The 24,656-nt window shown below is 44.1% G+C and overlaps 1 protein-coding gene across 1 annotated transcript in view; it reads left to right on the top strand.

The window, feature by feature from the left end:
* LOC120066370 (GTPase HRas) overlaps positions 1–21,060 on the top strand; it is a 30,483-nt gene extending 9,423 nt beyond the window's left edge. The window contains exons 2-6 of the mRNA XM_039017689.1: positions 6,736–6,870; positions 11,199–11,377; positions 15,505–15,664; positions 17,522–17,646; positions 17,768–21,060. Coding sequence (XP_038873617.1) covers positions 6,760–6,870; positions 11,199–11,377; positions 15,505–15,664; positions 17,522–17,641 — 570 coding nt within the window. The 5' untranslated portion in view covers positions 6,736–6,759 and the 3' untranslated portion in view covers positions 17,642–17,646; positions 17,768–21,060. The remainder of the gene's footprint in view (positions 1–6,735; positions 6,871–11,198; positions 11,378–15,504; positions 15,665–17,521; positions 17,647–17,767) is intronic.
* Positions 21,061–24,656: the final 3,596 nt, after the last annotated feature.

Here is a 24,656-nt window from a genome sequence, read left to right as displayed (position 1 = left end):
GTTCAATTTTTTTGCGTTCGTTGTCCATTTTAACATTTGCCAATATTTAATGCGTCAAGAATTTGTATTTTATTAGTTTCCCTATTAGCCGCTGCGAAAGAACCAGCAACTCTTACTGGGGTTCATTGACGTCACCAGATCGGGGCTTTAACCCCAAATGATTTTGTCTCAGCCCGAGTCTTTTTCCCTGCTGGGACGGTGTAAAACAAACTAGGATACACTGCATTACACACTGCAATGACTACTCCAATCATGAGCCCTTGTCTGCCCTGTGTCATGTAAAACATCTTCCCAGCGTGGAGTAGTTCCCAATCGTTCTGATTGTGACATGTTGTAAAATGTTCCCAGTTCAATAACTGCACGTGCGTATGTGGATGGCTGAGCTCATGTGGATGTTTCATGATTTTAAATCATGTTAGGTTCCTGTATTTGTACATATTATCTACAAAAGTTCTGTGTCCCCCCCACTCTACAGTTAATACAAGCGTACTGCTAATGTGAGTTTACGCAGTTCCAACATAATCCAAGGGATAGCAGCCTAAAATCCCAATCCTGCTATATTGCACATACCTAGAACATTATTTAATGCAAAACATACATTTGTGGTCTAGGCTGACACCCTTTGGATTGTTTTGGAACTGCACAGTGCGCGCAGCATGACTAGCTACACAAACGGGCACTCTAAGGAGACAAAGCCATTTTGTATATTTTGTATTGTAATTTGCACTGTATGTATTTGACTTAGATATTGTCTGTATGTATGAGTATGTAGGCTGTGTGACAATTAAAATGTATGTAGTTCTGTCCTTGAGCTGTTCTTGTCTATTAATGTTCTGTATTATGTAATGTTTCATACTTTGTGTGGACCCCAGCAGGGACGTCACAGAACCTCCGGGGCTCAGCCCTGAAGATCTGGGGCTGACTCTGGGGAAGAGGGGAGTTTGATCCCCGAGCAACCGAAATTAAGCGCCCCCGCACTCTTTGCATCGCCGGCTTGCCATGAACTTTTTGCAGAAACACAACAATGTTGCATATCTTACTGCTTTCTTCCATGCGCTGTGCTCTCCTGATGCCAAATAATCAACACTTAATATTAATTCAATGGGTTGTGGTCAGTAAACCCATTTTAATAATATTTATAAAAATCTATTAGCAAGTACAAATTACAAGTGCATAACTATATGGTAATTTTCAAGCCTCATGTTGATGTCGGTCACATTACTGCTAACTAATGTGTAGTAAGGTGTTTTATCTGTTTTTATTGCTATCTTGTCATACATGGGATGGCAGAGTTCCATGTAGCCATGGCTCTATTTAATACTTTGCGTTTCTCAGTCTGTTGTGGGACTGTGAAGAGACCTCTGATTGCATGTCGATGAGTGTCCGAACTGTGTGCTAACTTTTTGAACAGACAGTTCAGTACCTTCAACACCTCGCACAAAGACCAATTTGAGATGCAGTCATTCTCTCCTCAACTTTGAGGCAGGAGAGATTGACATGCATGTCAAAGTGCAATACGTGCTGCTTTGTTACGGACCGACTGCAAATTGCCTATGTCCCTCTGCCGCACATGACTACACAGCTGGGAAGTATTCCAGGTGCGACAAAACTAAGTCCTGTAGGACATGTCTGGTCGACTGAGATGTGAAGAAGGCAGAGCAATGTCCTATCATGGACAGACCTCTTCCCATTTCTGGAGTGAAGTGGCTTCTTTGTTGCCCTTCTTGACACCAGGCCATCCTCAAAGTCTTCGCCTCACTGTGCGTGCAGATGCACTCACACCTGCCTGCTGCCATTCCTGAGCAAGCTCTGTACTGGGGGTGCCCCGATCCCGCAGCTGAATCAACTTTAGGAGACGGTCCTGGCGCTTGCTGGACTTTCTTGGGCGCCCTGAAGCCTTCTTCACAACGATTGAACTGCTCTCCTTGAAGTTCTTGATGATCTGATAAATGGTTGATTTAGGTGCAATCTTACTGGCAGCAATATCCTTGCCTGTGAAGCCATTTTGACGGCACGTGTTTCCTTGCAGGTAACCATGGTTGACAGAGGAAGAACAATGATTCCAAGCACCACCCTCCTTTTGAAGCTTCCAGTCTGTTATTCAAACTCAATCAGCATGACCGAGTGATCTCCAGCCTTGTCCTCGTCAACACTCACACCTGTGTTAACCTTTCAGTGATACCCAGCCCGGATCCGGGAGCATCCTCATCAAAAAAGCTTACTAGCATAGCCTAGCCTAACGGGACAGGGATATAATATAATTTCATGAAATCACAAGTCCAATACAGCAAATGAAAGATAAACATCTTGTGAATCCAGCCATCATTTCTGATTTTTTAAAAATGTTTTACAGCGAAAACACTATGTATTTATATTAGCTAACCACAATAGCCAAACACACAACAGCATGTTTTCACCATGTTTCCACCGCATAGGTAGCTTTCACAAAACCCACAAATAGAGATAAAATTAATCACTAACCTTGAACAACTTCATCAGATGACAGTCTTATAACATCATGTTATACAATACATTTATGTTTTGTTCGAAAATGTGCATATTTATAGCTACAAATCCTGGTTTTACATTGCAGCCACCATCACAAATAGCACCAAAGCAGCCAGAATAATTACAGAGAGCAACGTGAAATACCAAAATACTCATCATAAAACATTTATGAAAAATACATGATGTACAGCAAATGAAAGATAAACATCTTGTGAATCCAGCCAATATTTCAGATTTTAAGTGTTTTACAGCGAAAACACAATATAGAATTATATTAGCTTACCACAATAGCCAAACACACAAAAACATTTATTCACCGCCAACATAGCTTTCGCAAAAACCAGCAATAGATATAAAATTAATCACTAACCTTTGGACAACTTCATCAGATGACAGTCTTATAACATCATGTTATACAATACATTTATGTTTTGTTGGAAAATGTGCATATTTAGAGCTGCAAATCGTGGTTATACATTGTGAATACGTAGCAACAATTCACCAGAATGTCCAGAGATATTTTGGACACTCACCTAATCTAACCAAAGAACTCATCATAAACTTTACATAAAAATACTTGTTGTATGGCAAATGAAAGATACACTGGTTCTTAATGCAACCGCTGTGTTAGATTTTTTTAAATAACTTTACCACAACATACAGCATGCATTATTGTGAGACAGCGCTTACCTATTCTCCGCCGTGTTGGATTCAACATATTACACAGAAATATGAAATAACATCATAAATTTTGTCTTACTTTTGCTGATCTTCCAACAGAATGTTGTGCAAGGAGTCCTAGGTCCAGAATAAATCGTTGTTTGGTTTTAGAATGTCCATTTCTTCTGTCGAATTAGCAACTTTGGCTAGCATTGTGGCGCGAACATGCCCATCAACTCTTGGCGCTTGGAACAAAAAATTGCAAAATTCCCAATAAACGTCAAATAAACTGGTCAAACTCGGTTGAAAATCCTACTTTATGATGTTCTTCTCATATGTATCCAATAAAATGAGAGCCAGAGCAATTCGTAGTGTATACCGAATGCTTTTCAGAAGACAATGTGAGGTTCCCCTGCGCGCCGTCAAACTGACAAAAGACCGGACCTGCCACTCCAAAAGCTCTTATTCGGCCTCACATCAAGCTAGACACCCCATTCAACCTTCTACGGCCTGTTGACATCTAGTGGAAGGCGTATGAAGTGCAAACAGATCCATAAATAAAAGCCAGTTGAATAGGCAGGCCCTGACACAGAGCCTCGTTTTCAGATTTTTCACTTCCTGTATGGAAGTTTGCTGCCAAATGAGTTCTGTTTTACTCACAGATATAATTCAAACCGTTTTAGAAACTTGAGAGTGTTTTCTATCCAATAGTAATAATAATATGCATATTGTATGATCTAGAACAGAGTACGAGGCCGTTTAATTTGGGCACGATTTTTTCCAAAGTGGAAACAGCGCCCGCCCCCTATTCACTTAACTAGAGAATCACTGACATGTCAGCTGGTCCTTTTGTGGCAGGGCTGAAATGCAGTGGAAATGTTTTTTGGGATTCAGTTCATTTGCATGGCAAAGAGGGACTTTGCAATTAATTGCATTTCATCTGATCACTCTTCATAACATTCTGGGAGTATATGCAAATTGCCATCATACAAACTAAGGCAGCAGACTTTGTGAAAATTTATATTTGTCATTCTCAACTTTTGGCCACGACTATACTGTCTACACTCGGTCTGTTTTTATTAATTCTTATTTTAATTTTTTTCATGTCAACATCTTTAACCATTGGAATTTCTGATTACTAAGAATTCCGTGACGCAGTTAGCTTTTTCAGCTGGACCGCATGCTTGTGTCCTGGATTTCTGCAAAAAAAAAACACAATAGTTAGCATAATTGCTAACAGAGCAAGTTAACTCTAGAGTCAAAACAACAGTGGTATGTGTCTACGTCTGGGCTCAAATGTGCTAGGTGTGAGATCTATGCAAGAGAAACAAAATAAGGTGGCACTGATATATTTTGGAACGGACAATTTTTTAATTTATCATCAAGCAGATTTGGGAAGAGATTCTCTGGCTGCTAGCTGAGCTTTGGGAAAAACAAGATGTACTTTGATGCAGACAAGGCACACACAATTTCAGTTCTAAATGCCTCCTACAGCCAAGGGGTCGATGAGTCGGGCGGTACTGACCTGCTCCAATCCACTGGACAGATGGAAAGCTCAACTCCGCGGCCAGTGGGAGACTGGACACTGGCAAGGTGGAGGTTGGGTGGGAGGCAGTCTGGTCGGCCTCCATATATTCTAGAAGATCAGATCCCGCTATTAAACAGATTCGCTCTGCTGGTGGCGGACATACCTGCTCCGGGAGTCAGTGCTAATCCTGGGAGTACACCAACAGCCAGCAGCCATCCAGGGGTGCTGACCAAAGGAAACAAGGTCTTGGGCCCTCCATCTCCCCGATGATTCCGAAGCCATCCGCTGCTACTGGTACATGTGCGGTGAGTCAAGCTGGCATGAGTCGAAGCACACCACCTCCTCCTTGCCCGGGGCAGGCCCGTTCTGTTCCCATTCTTCCTTCCCCATCGGATTCAATCACGACCACCATCATTGTGGGCAGCTCGATGGTGTGAATTTTTTTTACTTTATTTTTTGGCCTGCCTGTGGGCCCACCAAGGTCCACTGTCACCCAGGTGCCCATGTCCAAGACATCAACTCCTTCCTGCCCTCAGTTTTAGACAACTATTCTAATATTGTCACCATTGGCACTCACGTTGGATTTAACGACATTGGTTTTCGGCAATCTGAGCAACCAAAGGACTTCAACATTCTCTTGGACACCCTTGTTTGCACAGGGAAGAAAACACTAAAGCTGCACTGAAGTCTTAAAAGAAACGCTCCCATAATCTTCTTAATATAAATTTATTTCAGTCATTTGTGTCTGTGCCGAGCATGTTGAGTGCCCTTCCCTATAAGCATGCTGAAAGTCTGTTAATTAGTTTTCTATAAAATAACTTTGATCAAACACAATTTTTTTCTGAAAGTTTGCTAAGCACATGTAACAGGCTGATTGGTTGGCTGTTTGAACCATTAAAGGGTGCTCTGCTATTCTCGGGTAGTGGAATGACCTTTGCCTCCCTCCATGTCGGAGGGCACACACTGTTTTCGAGGCTAAAATTGAAGATGTGGCAAACAGGAGTCACAATGTATTCCGCTACCAACCTCCGCAATTTACCATCCAGGTTGTTGGTACCAGGTAGTTTTCACCTCTTCCACACCCACGTTGTGGAACTCAACTACAGTGCTCGTCTTTCGTTATTTGGTCCGTTATGCATGAATATGAAGGCCCAGTATTTGTTGTTTGTATGTCATGCCTAATATTAGCTAACTTATCAACAAAAAATGTATTAAAGTGGTTGGCAATATGAAAGGGTTTTGTTATGAACAAGCCATCTGCCTCAATGACGACGGTTGGAGCGTAGTTAGGTTTTTTGCCTGGAATTTCATGTGAACTACTTGAGTGTTTTACAATTATTCTTTTATATAATTTATCTTTGTTCCATAGTATAGTTTCTTATTTTTGTTTAGTTACATGATTTCTCAATTTACTGTATGTTTGCCAGTCCTCTGTTGTCAGACCTATTTGCTATTCCCTTTGCCTCATCCCTCTCAGCCATACAGTTTCAACTAATCATCTATCTATGGGGGAATTTGGCAGTTCTAACAGTCAGTTTCTTGATGGGCGCAAGCCTATCAGTAACCAGAAGAAGCATCGTACTCAACTGTCATTAAGGGGCTATTCAAATGCTCTGCTCACGTGCTACACACATGCTTTCAGAGAAACAGCGCCTCTATGCTGTATAAAAAACACGAGGCTTCCGATTTGTGAGGTAGGCATCAATGAGGAGCACTCTGTGTCAAACCTCTCCCTCTCTGTGTCTCTCTCTCTCTCTCGTGTTGTGTGGGAGTGGATTGGAACATTGAGTACCTTCAGCACATTTGACATTCCTCTAAGAGGGACTCAAACTCAGCTGCCCTAAACACACATACACATCTCACCTCTGGGCAGAGGTGGTGGTTAACAGAATAGTGAGGTAGGAGTTTAGGGAAGCTAATGTCAAACAGAACACGTGCCAATGAATAGACATCTAAGAACAGAAAATATGGTCAAATGTATGAACCTTTCTCTTCCCTCTACCCCTCCTATCTGCTGCTCTCTCCTCTCTCTCTCACAGCAGTGTGTGTGGGGAGCAGTGAGGATGACGGAGTACAAGTTGGTGGTGGTGGGGGCTGGAGGTGTGGGGAAGAGTGCACTCACCATCCAGCTCATCCAGAACCACTTTGTGGATGAATACGACCCCACCATAGAGGTATGTACTGTGAATTTTTAAAATGTAACTAGGCAAGTCAGTTGAGAACAAATTCTTATTTACAATGACCGCCTACCCTGGCCAAACCCTAACCCGGACGATGCTGGGCCAATTTTGTGCCGCCCTATGGGACTCCCAATCACGGCTTGTTGTGATACACCCTGGAATCGAACCAGGGTCTCTAGTAGGGATGCACTGACATTACATTTTTTGCCCGATACGATATCCAATATTTTCCTTGCCAAAAAAACTGATACTGGTAACCGATATTTCAAATGTTAGTGGCGTTTTTATTTAGCAATTATTGTACAGTTAAATTGTTGAAACAAACACACTGACCACAAAGGTATTTTGTTGGCATTTACATATGTCCCCATTACCAGTAAAACATAATCAAAACCAATTTCTTTCACTTACTTGCTGTGCTGTTTCGTTGTTCAGTCGTTTCATTCTCAACCAGGATTTCATCATACAAGTTTCAGCTGTCTGTCCGTAGCCTCTCTTCCTCAGTGCGCACTGTCACTGTGTCCATTTCCATCTTGTCCAGCTGTGTCTAACATTTCACGTAATCCCTGTTTCTTGTCTGCATCGAAGTAGCGGTCCTTGTACCCACCGACTCGCTTGTTCACAGCCTCTAGTGGAGTACTTTTGCAAGTTTTAACTGCCGATACAGACTGTGGGGTTTTGTTGAGCAGACGTTTCAATGCCATGACACAGGGTATCACGTCTGCTGCAGACGCAGTTGATTAGCTTATTTCTTGAGTCAGTTGTTCAAATAGCGCTAGGAGTGTGTTCATGTTTACAGGTTTCAAACATGTTCTCAAATGCCATTGAAATGGCAGCAGCGTTATGAGAACCAGCACATTCTTGAGCATGCAATACGGCTTTCCTCAGTGTGAAATCCTCGTCGACCCTCTGTGCTGTCAGACTCAGCATGCTCATGAGGCTGACATCGCTGGTCCAAATGTCAGTCGTGAAGCTAATAGCAGTGACGCCCATAGTAAGTAGCTCAAGGATGTGCGTTTCAACAATACTGTGTAACTCCGGTAGGGCAACATCTGAAAAATAGCGCCTACTTGGTAGTGTGTACCGGGGCACAAGGTGCTCGACCAGTCGGCGAAAGCCAACATCATCCACGACAGAGAACAGTTGATTGTCAAGGGCAATGAATTCCATTATCTTGGTGTTAATGGATTTTGCCTTTGAGTTGTCTCGCTGAAATGTTCTTACTCTTTCAAATGACTGCTCGACTTGAACTTGTTTAGTTGTTGGGAGTGTGCGCTTAGTTTTTTTTCTTCTACTTTTGTTCTAAGTAGTCGCTGAACATCTGGGGGTGATGCACTTTTAAATTAGTAATTAGGTTTGTGGTATTGAAAGATTTCACTTTCTCCCCTCAGGTAATAATAGCAGCACAAATGTTGCATATAGCCTTTTTTGTTATTTTCCTTTGAAATTTCAAAATAGATCCACACAGCAGATGTGGGCTAGGTTAGGAATGCTGTGTTGCACGTGTACCTCTGTATTTTTCGTGCCGTCATTACGTTATATAGGTATGCACATTAGCTTTGACATCGGTTTTGCACAACGGTGTTAAACTAGACATCGGGCGATGTTGGCATTTTTCGTTAATATTCCGATATGCTTACCGATATAGCGTGCATCCCTAGTCTGTAGTGACTCTACTAGCATTGCGATGCAGTGCCTTAGACCACTGCGCCTCTCGGGAGCCCAAATGCGTGTGCGCGTTTCCAGAGCTGTGGTTGATGTCATGCTAATGTGGCCCATCCCCTGGTCTGTAGTGAACAGAGTAGAATAGGCTAGTGTGACTACTGGCTCACTGGAGAGACCACTTAACTACCAGATCTCATTACCAAACAGGCTACTCATTATCAATTAAATTCTCCAAATGTCAGATTTTTTTTTGTTATTATAATTTTTTAAAACATTTTTTACTACACCGCTACTCCTAATTTAGTTCCTCTCAGTTCACTATAAGATATTTTTAAAGACCGAGAGGGAACGAGTTTGCTTTCTCTTCTCTCCCTCTCTCTCTTTGTCACCACGCCTGCCTCTGGCCAGACAATGTCCTTTTTGTGTGTGCATTCCTGGCCCCTATGCACTAGCACACAGACCCTGCACCCTGTGTCTGTGTGTTGGGACACTAAACCTTGGCCCTGCAACTCTGCCCCCTTTGATACCACTACCTCTTCTATGGCCAGTCACACAGCACGCATGTGTGCCTGTGTGTGAGAGAGATTATCAATCAGGTCCCAGATCCAGACTCATGCTTTAAGCCTAGTCAAGAGACATGTGTAAATGGTTGGTTAGTTAGTATATTGAACACGCATCAATGGATTTCAGCTTATACTTCATTAGCGCATTCATTACAGATTGTAGGGTGTTCACCCATAAAAGGATTCATTCATTACAGATTGTAGGGTGTTCACCCATAAAAGGATTAATTCATTACAGATTGTAGGGTGTTCACCCATAAAAGGATTCATTCATTACAGATTGTAGGGTGTTCACCCATAAAAGGATTCATTCATTACAGATGGTAGGGTGTTCACCCATAAAAGGATTCATTCATTACAGATTGTAGGGTGTTCACCCATAAAAGGATTCATTCATTCAAGGTTCATACAAATGTGTCCATAGAGAATTCAGAAAATAAATAATCCAAAACCCATGTCTACCATATATGGTTCAAACATTACAGAAGATTTACTCTGAGAATTTAACATGTTTAGAGTGAATTTAATGTCATCACTGGAATGATCATGAAGTGCTGACTGCTCAATAGAACTCTAACATGCTGACCAGACCGCACACGCGCAAGTTGATTTTGTCCCCCCACACCAGACGTAATCAGGACACAGGTTGAAATATCAAAACAAACTCTGAACCAATTATATTAACTTGGGGACAAGTCGAAAAGCATTAAACATTTATGGCAATTTAGCTAGCTTGCTGTTGCTAGCTAGCTTGCTGTTGCTAGCTAGCTTGCTGTCTAAATTGGATATAAACATTGGGTTGTTATTTTACTTGAAATGCACAAGGTCTTCAACTCTGACAATTAATCCACAGATAAAAGGGTAAACCAACTGTTTCTAGTAATCTCTCCTCCTTCAGGCTGCTTCTTCTTTGGACTTTATATGGTTGTTGGCAACCAACTTTATTTTAAGGTGCATTACCACCACCAACTAGACTGTGGACCTCAGTTCATCTTTCATTCACCCACGTGGGTATATGCTCCAAAAAATCATTGAGGTGATGGCACGTGGGTATATGCCAATGAGGAGATGGGAGAGGCATGACTTGCAGCGCGTTGAGCGTCACAAATAGAAGCAAGTTCTATTTTAGATCCTGGCTACGCAGACGCTCACGAGCAGTGTGGGTGCAATGATTGGATAACATGTATGTGTAAAAAAAAAAAAAAAAACGAATAATAAAAATCTACACTCGCGCATGCGACCCGAGCGGTGTGGCCAGCTTGTAAAGGCGCTCAGCTTGTCAGTTGAAGTTACATGCCAACTAGTGGCTGCAGGTTCGCATGTGAAAACATGGGCTTTTTCTAAATGAAATCCGCTGAATAAAAAACGAAAGAAGGACTAAATATATATTTATTTACAATACTAAGAGGCTGAATTTCAGTATTCACCCTCCGCGAAGACGATCTTTTCCTGTTTTTGTCTCTCCCTTTAAATTGCCATTGAAACAACCCGTCTCAATGTAGTGTGATCGCCAATATAGGCAATGAAAGCCAAGAATCTGCAGGTGAAAAATGACAAGGGTATCAAGTTGATTTTGATTGGTCCAACTAGTGGAAACGCCTCCAAATTGTACCACCTCACAACGCCAAATATGGAAGAGATACAACCAAGAGCTGCACAGTCTAAACTAGCAACGGTCACAGCAAATTAACATTCTTATTTCATCAACATGGTCAAGTACAAGTATATTAGGTTTATAATATTGTAGAGAACAATCTAATGATTTAGTTCTGTGTAATTTATAATGACATTGGGCAAAGTCTTTGACATTCATTTCATAGCACCTTCTTGAATTGACCGGTTTTTCTCTACATTGTACAGCAGTGAGTGAATGCCCTACAGATGGTTTGTATGTTAATTTAGTGCACCAGGGGTTGAGTTTGTTAAATTGGTCCACAGCCACAGTTCCGTTTAACTTACAAACATCCTTACACACCAAACCAATTTTTGTAAATCCTTAAGCAGGAGTGAGCAAGTGCACACTTGGGTAGAGAATCAGTCGGCAGTCTGTCTGTAGCAGTGTAACTGGAGGATGTCCCCCCCCTCCCCCTTCAGGACTCATACAGGAAGCAGGTGGTGATTGATGGGGAGACGTGTCTGCTGGACATCCTGGACACTGCAGGTCAGGAGGAGTACAGCGCTATGAGGGACCAATACATGAGGACAGGGGAGGGCTTCCTCTGTGTTTTCGCCATCAACAACACCAAGTCCTTCGAGGACATCCACCAGTACAGGTGTGTGTGTGTGTGTGTCTGACCGGCCAGAGGGCTGTATGTGACAGTGGGGGGTCATGGCTGTCTTGTGTGAAAGCTCTCTGCAGTAACTAGCTGGGTGATGTCATGCCTTAGCATTTAACACAGCTATAGAAAGCTTAAGAAAGCTTAGCCTTCCGCCTTGGAGTGATTACAGCACGCTGCCAATGAAATCGATCCTGCCTCAATTAGACCAGAGGAGAGAGGGAGGAGAGCAGAGGAGGAACACTCCCATTAACATGGAGGGAGGAGAGTAGAGCAGAGGAACACTCCCAATGACATGGAGGGAGGAGAGCAGAGGAGGAACACTCCCAATGACACGGAGGGAGGAGAGTAGAGCAGAGGAGGAACACTCCCAATGACACGGAGGGAGGAGAGTAGAGCAGAGGAACACTCCCAATGACACGGAGGGAGGAGAGTAGAGCAGAGGAGGAACACTCCCAATGACACGGAGGGAGGAGAGTAGAGCAGAGGAACACTCCCAATGACACGGAGGGAGGAGAGCAGAGGAGGAACACTCCCAATGACACGGAGGGAGTAGAGCAGAGGAGGAACACTCCCAATGATACGGAGGGGGGAGAGTAGAGCAGAGGAGGAACACTCCCAATGACACGGAGGGAGGCAAGAATTCCAGACGGAGATGATGATAATCTATTCTGCCTCCACTCCGTCTCTCTCTCTCCACTCTGTCTCTCCACTCTCTCTCCACTCTGTCTCTCCACTCTGTCTCTCCACTCTGTCTCTCCACTCTGTCTCTCCACTCTCTCTCCACTCTGTCTCTCCACTCTGTCTCTCCACTCTGTCTCTCCACTCTGTCTCTCCACTCTGTCTCTCCACTCTGTCTCTCCACTCTCTCTCCACTCTGTCTCTCCACTCTGTCCACTCTGTCTCTCTCTCTCTCTCCACTCCCCGTCTCTCTCTCTCTCTCCACTCCCCGTCTCTCTCTCTCTCTCCACTCCCCGTCTCTCTCCATCTCTCCACTAGGCTTGCATTGGGTATTACTGCTAGGTGGTGCAGGTGAATTGAGGGGTTGATGTATAGATCTGACCCAGTCCATTTGGTCCCGTCACGCAGTCATCTGACTGGCTGCTTGCTTAAGTGATTAGCTCATTCTGTTCGCTGCCTTCCCATCCATTTCCTCATATATACACAGCCACAGACATTGGGCATGCGCGTGCCAGGCACGACAACCTGGAACACCACCGCTAGAAATCATACATCCGGTTTACTGTCCTGCTTGTGACTGTGCTGAGAGATCTCCAAACAGATCTGACCCACTCCCCTCACACACTCACACTCCCCTGGCCTGCTGGCTAGATGGATGCTGGAGAGATGAGATCATGCTGTTTGCTGCCCCATCCCTCCTCCAGCAGTACAGCACAGCCGTTAGTGTCTGACTGTGGTGTTGATTATGGAGAGAAGGAGAGGGAGGTAGGATCCAAATACATAAGGGTGAAATGACCCACGAACACCCCGTTCCTTCCTTGGGAATTGATTGTGGCAACACTTTACAAAATACATTAGTTTTGGTATGATGGTGTTACAGGTGGATATGTACAGAGCAAGCTTATTATACACTGCTCAAAAAAATAAAGGGAACACTTAAACAACACAATGTAACTCCAAGTCAATCACACTTCTGTGAAATCAAACTGTCCACTTAGGAAGCAACACTGATTGACAATAAATGTCACATGCTGTTGTGCAAATGGAATAGACAACAGGTGGAAATTATAGGCAATTAGCAAGACCCCCCCAATAAAGGAGTGATTCTGCAGGTGGTGACCACAGACCACATCTCAGTTCCTATGCTTCCTGGCTGATGTTTTGGTCACTTTTGAATGCTGGCGGTGCTCTCACTCTAGTGGTAGCATGAGACGGAGTCTACAACCCACACAAGTGGCTCAGGTAGTGCAGCTCATCCAGGATGGCACATCAATGCGAGCTGTGGCAAGAAGGTTTGCTGTGTCTGTCAGCGTAGTGTCCAGAGCATGGAGGCGCTACCAGGAGACAGGCCAGTACATCAGGAGACGTGGAAGAGGCCGTAGGAGGGCAACAACCCAGCAGCAGGACCGCTACCTCCGCTTTTGTGCAAGGAGGAGCACTACCAGAGCCCTGCAAAATGACCTCCAGCAGGCCACAAATGTGCATGTGTCAGCATATGGTCTCACAAGGGCTCTGAGGATCTCATCTCGGTACCTAATGGCAGTCAGGCTACCTCTGGCGAGCACATGGAGGGCTGTGCGGCCCCACAAAGAAATGCCACCCCACACCATGACTGACCCACCGCCAAACCGGTCATGCTGGAGGATGTTGCAGGCAGCAGAACGTTCTCCACGGCGTCTCCAGACTCTGTCACGTCTGTCACATGTGCTCATGTGCTCAGTGTGAACCTGCTTTCATCTGTGAAGAGCACAGGGCGCCAGTGGCGAATTTGCCAATCTTGGTGTTCTCTGGCAAATGCCAAACGTCCTGCACGGTGTTGGGCTGTAAGCACAACCCCCACCTGTGGACGTCGGGCCCTCATACCACCCTCATGGAGTCTGTTTCTGACCGTTTGAGCAGACACATATTTGTGGCCTGCTGGAGGTCATTTTGCAGGGCTCTGGTAGTGCTCCTCCTTGCACAAAAGCGGAGGTAGCGGTCCTGCTGCTGGGTTGTTGCCCTCCTACGGCCTCTTCCACGTCTCCTGATGTACTGGCCTGTCTCCTGGTAGCGCCTCCATGCTCTGGACACTACGCTGACAGACACAGCAAACCTTCTTGCCACAGCTCGCATTGATGTGCCATCCTGGATGAGCTGCACTACCTGAGCCACTTGTGTGGGTTGTAGACTCCGTCTCATGCTACCACTAGAGTGAGAGCACCGCCAGCATTCAAAAGTGACCAAAACATCAGCCAGGAAGCATAGGAACTGAGATGTGGTCTGTGGTCACCACCTGCAGAATCACTCCTTTATTGGGGGTGTCTTGCTAATTGCCTATAATTTCCACCTTTTGTCTATTCCATTTGCACAACAGCATGTGAAATTTATTGTCAATCAGTGTTGCTTCCTAAGTGGACAGTTTGATTTCACAGAAGTGTGATTGACTTGGAGTTACATTGTGTTGTTTAAGTGTTCCCTTTATTTTTTTGAGCAGTGTAGTTTGTTTTTATTTATTTGTTTTCTGATTGTTAAATTCATTTGGGTTTCCATTTGTTTTCAGACCTGATTTGCTAGTTTTTATTTAGTTGTATAGCAATATTTCTATTTAGTTTTACTGTTGGGGACAGAAAGCATGTGAGGGAGGCTAGGAACCATGTGTGCTGTATAGCTTTTTGGGATGTCACTTCTTGCAACTGAGCGGCGGTAATGCATAAGGTAATGGGTCAGGCTATAGGTTAGGTTTAATTGATCAATTAAACCATCTCAATGTGACTTGGATTTAAAAGGAATAGCGCTGAGACTTGTGCAAAAAATATGATGGAAAGAAATTCTCTTGGACAGGTTTACACCAATCCAATGCTTTAACTTTTTTGTACAAGAATCAAGCTAGATACCTAGCCAATTTTTCCATTTAGCTAGTGATGGTGATGCACAAACTAGGCCTATTTGAAACATCACCACCTCCTGGATGGATTTACCCGCCAGATTAAGTATCTTGAAAGCCCCCTCCAAAGGCTTGAAAATCCCATTTTGTTTTTTAATTCATGATGGTTTTTATTTTATTTTAGCTAGTTTTGGAGTCAAAGATAATAGTTTCAGTACAGTTTTAGTTTTTCAAATGTGTTTGTTAATTTTTTTAAAATCAGTTTACTGAATCGTTTGTTCATGATTTGTTTCAATTTACTATAATAAACTTGGTGTAGTGGAGGGTAAACACACTTTGCGGAAAAATTAATTGAAACTATAGTGAGCGTAACTTTTTTTCACATCGATCAGAGTTTACCCACCTATTTTCACCACCACATCACTGGGTATATGTACAAGCAGTTACATACTACTACAGTTATTCTAAATGGTAGTTCCTGTAGTTTAAGGCCCATGTAATGTCGAGTATGGTCCTCATATTTGAAGAAACAAGTTAAACCAAGCAGGGAACTGACCAGTGTCTTTCTGTCCTCCTGTAGGGAACAGATCAAACGTGTGAAAGACTCTGACGACGTGCCCATGGTCCTGGTGGGTAATAAATGTGACCTCCCATCGCGTACTGTGGACACGCGGCAAGCACAGGAATTGGCCCGCAGCTACGGAATTCCCTACATCGAGACCTCTGCCAAGACACGACAGGTACTCTTACACACACACATACAGGGAGAGCAGTGCGTGTCCCTCAGTGCGATATACACTGCTCAAAAAAATAAAGGGAACACTTAAACAACACAATGTAACTCCAAGTCAATCACACTTCTGTGAAATCAAACTGTCCACTTAGGAAGCAACACTGATTGACAATAAATTTCACATGCTGTTGTGCAAATGGAATAGACAAAAGGTGGAAATTATAGGCAATTAGCAAGACACCCCCAAAAAAGGAGTGATTCTGCAGGTGGTGACCACAGACCACTTCTCAGTTCCTATGCTTCCTGGCTGATGTTTTGGTCACTTTTGAATGCTGGCGGTGCTCTCACTCTAGTGGTAGCATGAGACGGAGTCTACAACCCACACAAGTGGCTCAGGTAGTGCAGTTCATCCAGGATGGCACATCAATGCGAGCTGTGGCAAAAGGTTTGCTGTGTCTGTCAGCGTAGTGTCCAGAGCATGGAGGCGCTACCAGGAGACAGGCCAGTACATCAGGAGACGTGGAGGAGGCCGTAGGAGGGCAACAACCCAGCAGCAGGACCGCTACCTCCGCCTTTGTGCAAGGAGGTGCACTGCCAGAGCCCTGCAAAATGACCTCCAGCAGGCCACAAATGTGCATGTGTCAGCATATGGTCTCACAAGGGGTCTGAGGATCTCATCTCGGTACCTATTGGCAGTCAGGCTACCTCTGGCGAACACATGGAGGGCTGTGCGGCCCCACAAAGAAATGCCACCCCACACCATGACTGACCCATCGCCAAACCGGTCATGCTGGAGGATGTTGCAGGCAGCAGAACGTTCTCCACGGCGTCTCCAGACTCTGTCACGTCTGTTACATGTGCTCATGTGCTCAGTGTGAACCTGCTTTCATCTGTGAAGAGCACAGGGCGCCAGTGGCGAATTTGCCAATCTTGGTGTTCTCTGGCAAATGCCAAACGTCCTGCACGGTGTTGGGCTGTAAGCACAACCCCCACCCGTGGACGTCGGGCCCTCATACCACCCTCATGGAGTCTGTTTCTGACCATATGAGCAGACACATGCACATTTGTGGCCTGCTGGAGGTCATTTTGCAGGGCGCTGGCAGTGCACCTCCTTGCACAAAGGCGGAGGTAGCGGTCCTGCTGCTGGGTTGTTGCCCTCCTACGGCCTCCTCCACGTCTCCTGATGTACTGGCCTGTCTCCTGGTAGCGCCTCCATGCTCTGGACACTACGCTGACAGACACAGCAAACCTTTTGCCACAGCTCGCATTGATGTGCCATCCTGGATGAACTGCACTACCTGAGCCACTTGTGTGGGTTGTAGACTCAGTCTCATGCTACCACTAGAGTGAGAGCACCGCCAGCATTCAAAAGTGACCAAAACATCAGCCAGGAAGCATAGGAACTGAGAAGTGGTCTGTGATCACCACCTGCAGAATCACTCCTTTTTTGGGGGTGTCTTGCTAATTGCCTATAATTTCCACCTTTTGTCTATTCCATTTGCACAACAGCATGTGAAATTTATTGTCAATCAGTGTTGCTTCCTAAGTGGACAGTTTGATTTCACAGAAGTGTGATTGACTTGGAGTTACATTGTGTTGTTTAAGTGTTCCCTTTATTTTTTTGAGCAGTGTATATATGTATATATATGTATATATGTATATGTATATGTGTGTATGTATGTATGTATGTATGTATATGTGTATGTGTATGTGTATGTATATGTGTGTGTGTGCAGTGCTGGGAACATTTTCTACAAATACACAGAAGTTATATTGTTGATGGCCATCAAGTTTACGAACTTGTAAATATGTAATGCCCACCGTTTTGCAGATTGTTCTGACTGTGTGTTTGGTTTATTTGCAGGGGGTAGAGGACGCCTTCTACACGCTAGTGAGAGAGATCAGGCAGCACAAGCTGAGGAAGCTCAACCCTCCGGATGAGAGTGGACAGGACTGCATGAGCTGCCGCTGTGTGGTGTCGTGATGGAGGTCGTTCAGAAACTCAGCCCATTATCAACTTTATCCCAAGCATAATCAACAACATCGTTCACAGCAAAGAGACACTGAATCCTTACACAATGTCTTAATAATTTATGCTTCTCTCCCACAGGTTACCAGTTCGGGGTGAGGAGTGGACCTAGTGGCAGAATGGACTTAAAGAATGATGGTGGAGGATGAAACAACAACAAACTTTGAAACTGAAGAGTACAGTCTAAGAAAAGCAGATGCACCACCAGGCTGACTGTACCATAGACATTGGGGAGAGGGGGATCTTGCCCCTGCCAGGCCATGACATGCTAGACTAGGCTGTCTGTCCCCTCTTTGAGTCCATGTCTGCCAGAGCAACACCACTAATGACTGTTTCTCACCAGTGTGATCATGCTGGGCAGCTCCAATGAGTTCCTGCTAAGTTATTGTTTTACAGTCTCAACACTGGTCTTAAAGGGAGGTGTCACCAATCCAATCCCTGGTGAGTCCCCTTCACCAACACCTCAAAACCCTGATTTTACATTTGACCCCCTGAAAAGACTGGACAGTAGTAGCCTAAATCCCCATCCCTAATTTAACCTCCCCCCAGCCTCCTTGTTCCTCTCTAGAGGGGCTCTGCAGTAACCTCATTATTACGGATACAAATATGGGGACGGTGCATGACAAGACACGCCAGATAGGATTTTTTTATTTTATTTTTACGGTTAGTCTAGCGGTCAAACCCAATTATTATTTTTATTATTATTTTATTTTTTTACACCTTTTTTTAAAGTGACTTTTTTTGTGAGCGACGGTTTTGAAGGTGATCATACTCGGCACTGTAAAGTAAGCCAGGATGTTTATTTCGTGTGATGGGCTGTTGCTATTTTAAGACCTGTCACCGTGAGGAAGTCCTTATTCGGGCCCTTACGTGGGCATGGCTGTGGATCAGACCGATGGATTGACTCATTTTCCCAGAGTGCCATTTCCTTCCCCCACAGACGTGTGTGCGCGCACATGTCAGTGTGCTAAAGAGTTCTCTTTGTGGAGTAATATAGTAATCGATATTGTAGGTTCTGGTGCAATAGGAATGTTTACTGTCTGACTAGGTTTAAGAATTGGGAATAAACCATCTCTCATCCCTATTTATTATTTGCTTGTATTTCTTGGGTGGAGAAGGGAGGGGTACATGAGGGATATTTTACTTGCTGTTGCCTTCAAGGTTTGGCGGAATGATAGTTGGAAGGATGGGAGACTAATGTCATTCCTTGGTCCATGCAGTGCCATTATTTACCATGGGATGGTTATGTAGTGAAAGATTCTTCTTGCACAGCCTTTCAGGGAAGTGGAACAAAATACCCTTTGAGATTGTGGTATTTTAAGACACTGGTGGCATTAATTTCTTTCCTATTCCTTTGCTTAGACAACTGTATGTTGTTTAGTATAGTTTGACATTTCTAGATTGTAAGTATCGGTCCTCACTGTGTTTTCAAGGCTCAGGAAACGGGAATGTCTAGAAATGTCTCGCCTTTGTATCTTATGTTCCAGGATGAAATGTGTGAAATTGAAATTCTAATGCACAAGACCTGCCTTAAATTACTGGTAATATGTGGGATAAAACTGTTTTGGCCTCATAAAATAACCTTCTCTCCCATTCTACTCGCTACTGCCTCAGTTGGATCTTTGGTTCCCTAAGAAGATAATTTGATTCAAGCTAGTCATGTACGAGCCAACTTCCTTTGCAAGAAAAGTTAGCGGAAAACGTTCTTCATTTTAGGGGTTCTCTTGTGATATTTCTCAATATTACATTTTAGTCATTTAGCAGACGCTCTTATCCAGATATGTGTAGGTAGACCTACTAGCGTTTGCGCTCTCTACAACACTAACCGCAGCATAGGGCTGCCAATACAAATGAACACTGCTTGGTCCTGTTTAACTTGCCTTATTATTTGTTAGCTAGTACTTCATGCCTTAGAGTAGTGAACACCTGAAGCAGGTGTTTCTGTGGTGGTCTGTGTCTGCTTTCCTCTGTGGATAACTGTTGTGAATCACTGGTGGCGATTGGAGATTTGCTCCTTCTGGGATTTGTTTATCTTTCCCTTGACTAACAGACATGAGGAAAAACGAACTCTGAAACAGTCCAACCAGATAAGATTCTGTACAGCATGCCCTGTCTCATTAGCTAATGGTTTTTGTGTGTGTTAGTCCAAACTAAGTTTCTTTAATTATGGCAATCTTAATTCAATAAGTGTTCTTTTTACCGTATAAGAGCCACTGGCTTTTTATTTCCCCCTCCCTGTTTTTGAAGGTACTTACCCCCACAGTTCAGCCACAGTGACCCATATACTGTACATTGATGCCTCATTAGACTTCAGTCAAAGCCAACACCTTGACCTCTTGTCTAGAAGATAGACCTTAACATTGGAAAATAATCACTTTATTCTGTCGCTAGAAATGCTTAATTTCACTGACTTTTTGCTGCTATCATACATGTGAGTGGTGTTCCTTAGTATACGTACAGTACGTGCTCTTGTATGTGGTTTTCCAGGAGCTGCCCCCCTCCAACAAACACTCTCTTCTGAATTACCCCCATCTTACCTGAACACAATTACACCAGTTGGAATGTAAGAGTTTTTTGACCTGCTCCCTTCACCATGAGGGCCCTGCAGTCAGACAATACTCTGGCTCTGTCTGGGTGGAACACCTCTACTGTGTTGTGTGGACCACAGATTATATTCTGGAGCTCTGAGGGATTCAGGGATGATGTTGGTCTTCTGTGTGTTTTATTCTCAATTTATTGTTGATGATTTTGGGGTCTGAAAAAAAGTGTTTTTAACAGAAAATATTATTTGTGTTGTATTAGTATAGGGCACTCCATAACTGTAAAGATACTCTGTACCTTGAAAAATAAATAGCCAATCTTAAACAAATGTAGATCTTTGTCCCCATAGTGATCTACTGTGTAATGTTAAACAAATCAGACCTGCTATGTAACTTGTTTATCAAGTAGACCTCTGGTGTTAGATGTGAACTGTACAGTTGTCTGAACTATAGTTGGCTGTTATATTCTACATCTCACACAATGTCCCTTGTCTGTCTATACTCTGTGCTTTGACTGACTGGCAGCTTTGGGCACACATCGAAATGCTTAGAAACTGGACATCAATTGTCATTGAGGAATACAAGACCAGCAGGCCATCGGTAATCATGTCTGAAGGGAGACTTTTGGGGACAAAAACATGGACATTGGGGGGTTTTGCCCAAGGACTGAAACCAAAAAGGGCTTGCTTGTAGTGTGAACATGTGAGAGAGGATGTGGGTTTGGAAGTTTGATTGTGAAAATATCAACTGTTTTAACTATTTAAGATGTATTTACTCTTTAACAAAATGGCAACTGTGCAGCAGGACAGGAATAAAGGTGTCAAGATGAACTTATTCACCTGACTGACTGCAGTTATTTTAGCTACCATCTCTCCCTCAGTCCAGCTCTCTCCAGGCTAAAATATGAATAGTAAGAACCCTACATATTTGTGAATTTTACAAGATTCATTAGAGCAGTTAATAGAACATTTAATCCTTATTTTTGTAACTATCCAGATAAGTGAGAATGTTTAGAGCAGATGCAAATCACAGTAACAAACTGAATTGATAGCAAAGTTAATATTTAAAATGCACAAACATACAGTAAACCGTCACAAAAGATATGTCAACTGGATAAATTACAAACTTGATCAACCATGACTACGGAGTGGGATATTTCTCCACAAGAGGGCACAGAAGCTCTGAGATGTGGCAATCAGAACTACACAATTTATACACTTTGGCCACCACTGTTTCAGAATATTTAATTCATACAAAACTCAGTTATCAATTTACATTGGTTTATTGACTATGATCAGCTGTAATGCATTGCATCTAATGGATTTTCAGTGAAAAGAATGACAAGGTATCAGACAAAGTTTATTTTACTTCTCATTGAACACAGACAACTTAACAGAGTTGATGGAAGAAATTGAGCTGTTAGGAACAGTTTGACTTCTTCATCCATTTCTTCCACAGAGGGCCTTTTACCAAAAGAAAGAACATGTCTAACATTGTTTTCATTATAGTTCTACAAATAGACTAAATGTTGAGTGACTTAAATTAAAAGGCAACAAAAGAAACCAATCAATCCACAAGTCTTGAACTCTTGACCTAATAGTTAATTGAACATTGTTATAGTACATTTCAGTGTCGCAAGTAACTGGCTGTCCAATTTTGAGTGAAAATGTAAATAAGTGTAAAGTCAACAATACTCCATCCAAAATAATGTGCCCTCCTAAACCACTCCTGGTTCTGTTTTATATGCCCTTCACACAGCACTGCGATTGATTGCCAGGACTTTGTACTTGATGAGGTAGTAGGGGTAGCACTGGCTGTTGTCAAACACAAATATGGTAGGATGCTTCTGATCCGCACAGGAATCGTAGTGATGCCGTCCTGACTTGGGGTTGGGGAGTCGAGGGGGAAGGACATAGTCAATCTTTCCTACACCGGCTTTACCCACAAGCACCTTAGCCAGGAACATGAACCCACAGTCTGTAAAGTCTCCCCCCAGCCCTCTGATGGAGTAGAGGCGGGACCGAAAAGCTAAATGGGCGAAGTAAACGCCACGGCCGTAATGACTAGTGGGTTTCGCCACACGAGGGTCGAAGTTCTGTCGGCAGATGTCCATGGCGGCGCTCTCGCATGTTCCATGGAACAGGTGTCTCTCCAGGACCACGCTACAATTGTCCTGCGTGTCCTCCATGTGCTTCTTCTGCCTGGAAAACACAAAACACAACCCTCCATTGGAATCAATTTAATGTATTTGAAATGCCGAATGTTATGAGGCAAGTCTTACATTCTATACATGTCCCAATGGAAGGTGATCTGGGCCTGGCTCTCTGGCATGGTTCTGTGGAACAGGTCGTGAACCGTCCTGTAAACCAGCGGCCCAGGAGGAACCTCCAGCATGGAAAAGGGGTTCCCTGGACTCAGGGTCCACATCAGTGTGTACTGGCAGCTGAAATTATCCATAGGGTCCACCTCAAGACTGGGGAGGGTTACCTGTCCAACTGGGAGTGTCCTAGGAGATTCACATTCACATTGTCTTGTTAACACTGAAATTGATTTTCACATCTCAAGGCAATGAAAATGAAAGACAGTATGAACAACATCCACATTGAAATCCAATGCAACGTGTAACTGACTGCATGCTTGTACCTGAGGTGTTGTCTTAGGGAGTCTGGCGAGCGGAAGGTGGGTCTGCATCTGATGCGGTGGGTGGAGTCTGTGATGAACTTTTTCTCGGTAAGCATCTTGAGATTTACACAGGCCCAGTCTTTACCCAGCCAGCAGCTGTCCTGACCCTTACTAAGACAGTCCAGCATGAGCTCAAGGTTCAACTAGGTGGTACAGGGGAGGAGGATGAAGTCAGCCCCAAACCACAGATCTAGAAACAGATTTCCCTAGCCCTAGTTCTGTAGATTTCCCTAGCCCTAGTTCTGTAGACCAGTAGACATTTGCTTAAATAGCTGATCCAGTATCCGTTATTAGAGTCAATCTACTCCAAAGGAGTCATAGGTCACTTCAAAGGTCAGGACATGTTCTAGCAATCCATTTCATCCATCAGAGGTCATCAAGGAAAGGAGGAGAGGAAAGCCATCTACAGACTGAGGGCTAAGAACTTCTCTAAACAAATGAAAATTGCTTTGTCAAATTTGAGATGGCCAGTAGGCTTTCACTTCCTCACACCAAACATGAAGTAAAAACACCACAAGAGGGAGAACTGAGTTTGGTGGGTGGGACACACTTCTCCATAGGCTTCCCAGCCATAGTCAGATTCCCAGAAGAAAAGCGCCACTGTGTTGGGAAGTGAGGGTTCAGCTCTGGGCCAGTGGTGTTGGACAGCCTCCTGACTTAGCTGTACACAGTGGAATTCTCCACCATCAGTGAGACAAAGTTCAGGCAGAGTTGGTCCTTGAGAGTCCTAGAAGAAGAGCTGTCTGAGGGAGTAGTTCTTTTCTTTTCAAATGTGAATGATTATTAAGAGAGGAAAGACTTACATTACTTCACATAACATTACCATTACCCATCAGACCTGGGTCAAATACTTTAGCTACCCATTTTAAAGGAACCAATGGAATAATCCTAAAGCTGCAAGCTCCAACCTCAAGTAATTAGCCCAAGTCTGTTAACTATACCCACTCTGATAAGGTAGAAGTTGCCCCTTACCATTGATACAGGGCCAGACATTTTCTCATGGTTAGAAATCGGGATATAGGCCAGGGTCATCTGAAGATCTGTGGAGGAAGGCAACATCTACCTCGTGCCACTCACTCACCCATGTGTCAGGTAGACCCTTTCCTTATCCGGGTCACAGAACCAACGTTCTGCTTTCAGCTGGGTTCCAGGCTGACCCACACCGGGGTGTCAGTCCTCTTCAGCTGCCAGTGGAAGGGGTACTGCGTGTGGTACAGGTTGCACCTCTCCCTCTTGCGGCAGTACACCAGCAGGAAGTGATCACAGATCATAATGTTCTCATAGGACTGGGGGTGGTGCCATGGGGGCATGTTCCAGGCGTTGTGCCGGGAAATGAGGTTGGCAGTTTTGGGCGAATTAGATTTAGGTGGAATGGAAGGCTTAGGTTTGGTTGAAGGGCAGTTGGGAGTCTTAGCTGAGCTTCGGGTGGAGGATCGAGTTTTGATGGAATAGGGCTGTGGACACTGGGCCTGTGGCTGGTGTCTGTGCTGGGACCGTGTATATGGTCTCTGGGGCTGGGATCTCAGTTGGGGCTTGACATTATTGGTCACAGGTTGGACAGAGCCCCCAGGCTTGGGTACTCTGGGCTGCTTCTGCTGGGCACAGGAGGATTTAGGGCATTTAACCTTATGGGCACTGGAAGCCCTCTGGTTCTGGGTTTTAGATATGTTTTTGGTTGTTGGAGCCGTCTTTAGTTGCCGGACCTGCCTTGTTGTGGGAGCCGTATTTGGTTGCCAGACCTGCCTTGT

Source organism: Salvelinus namaycush, chromosome 21 (genome assembly GCF_016432855.1).
Source record: "Salvelinus namaycush isolate Seneca chromosome 21, SaNama_1.0, whole genome shotgun sequence".
NCBI classification, from domain to species: domain Eukaryota; kingdom Metazoa; phylum Chordata; class Actinopteri; order Salmoniformes; family Salmonidae; genus Salvelinus; species Salvelinus namaycush.
Note: the sequence above shows the minus strand (reverse complement) of the source record. Positions and strands in the feature narration are given on the sequence as shown.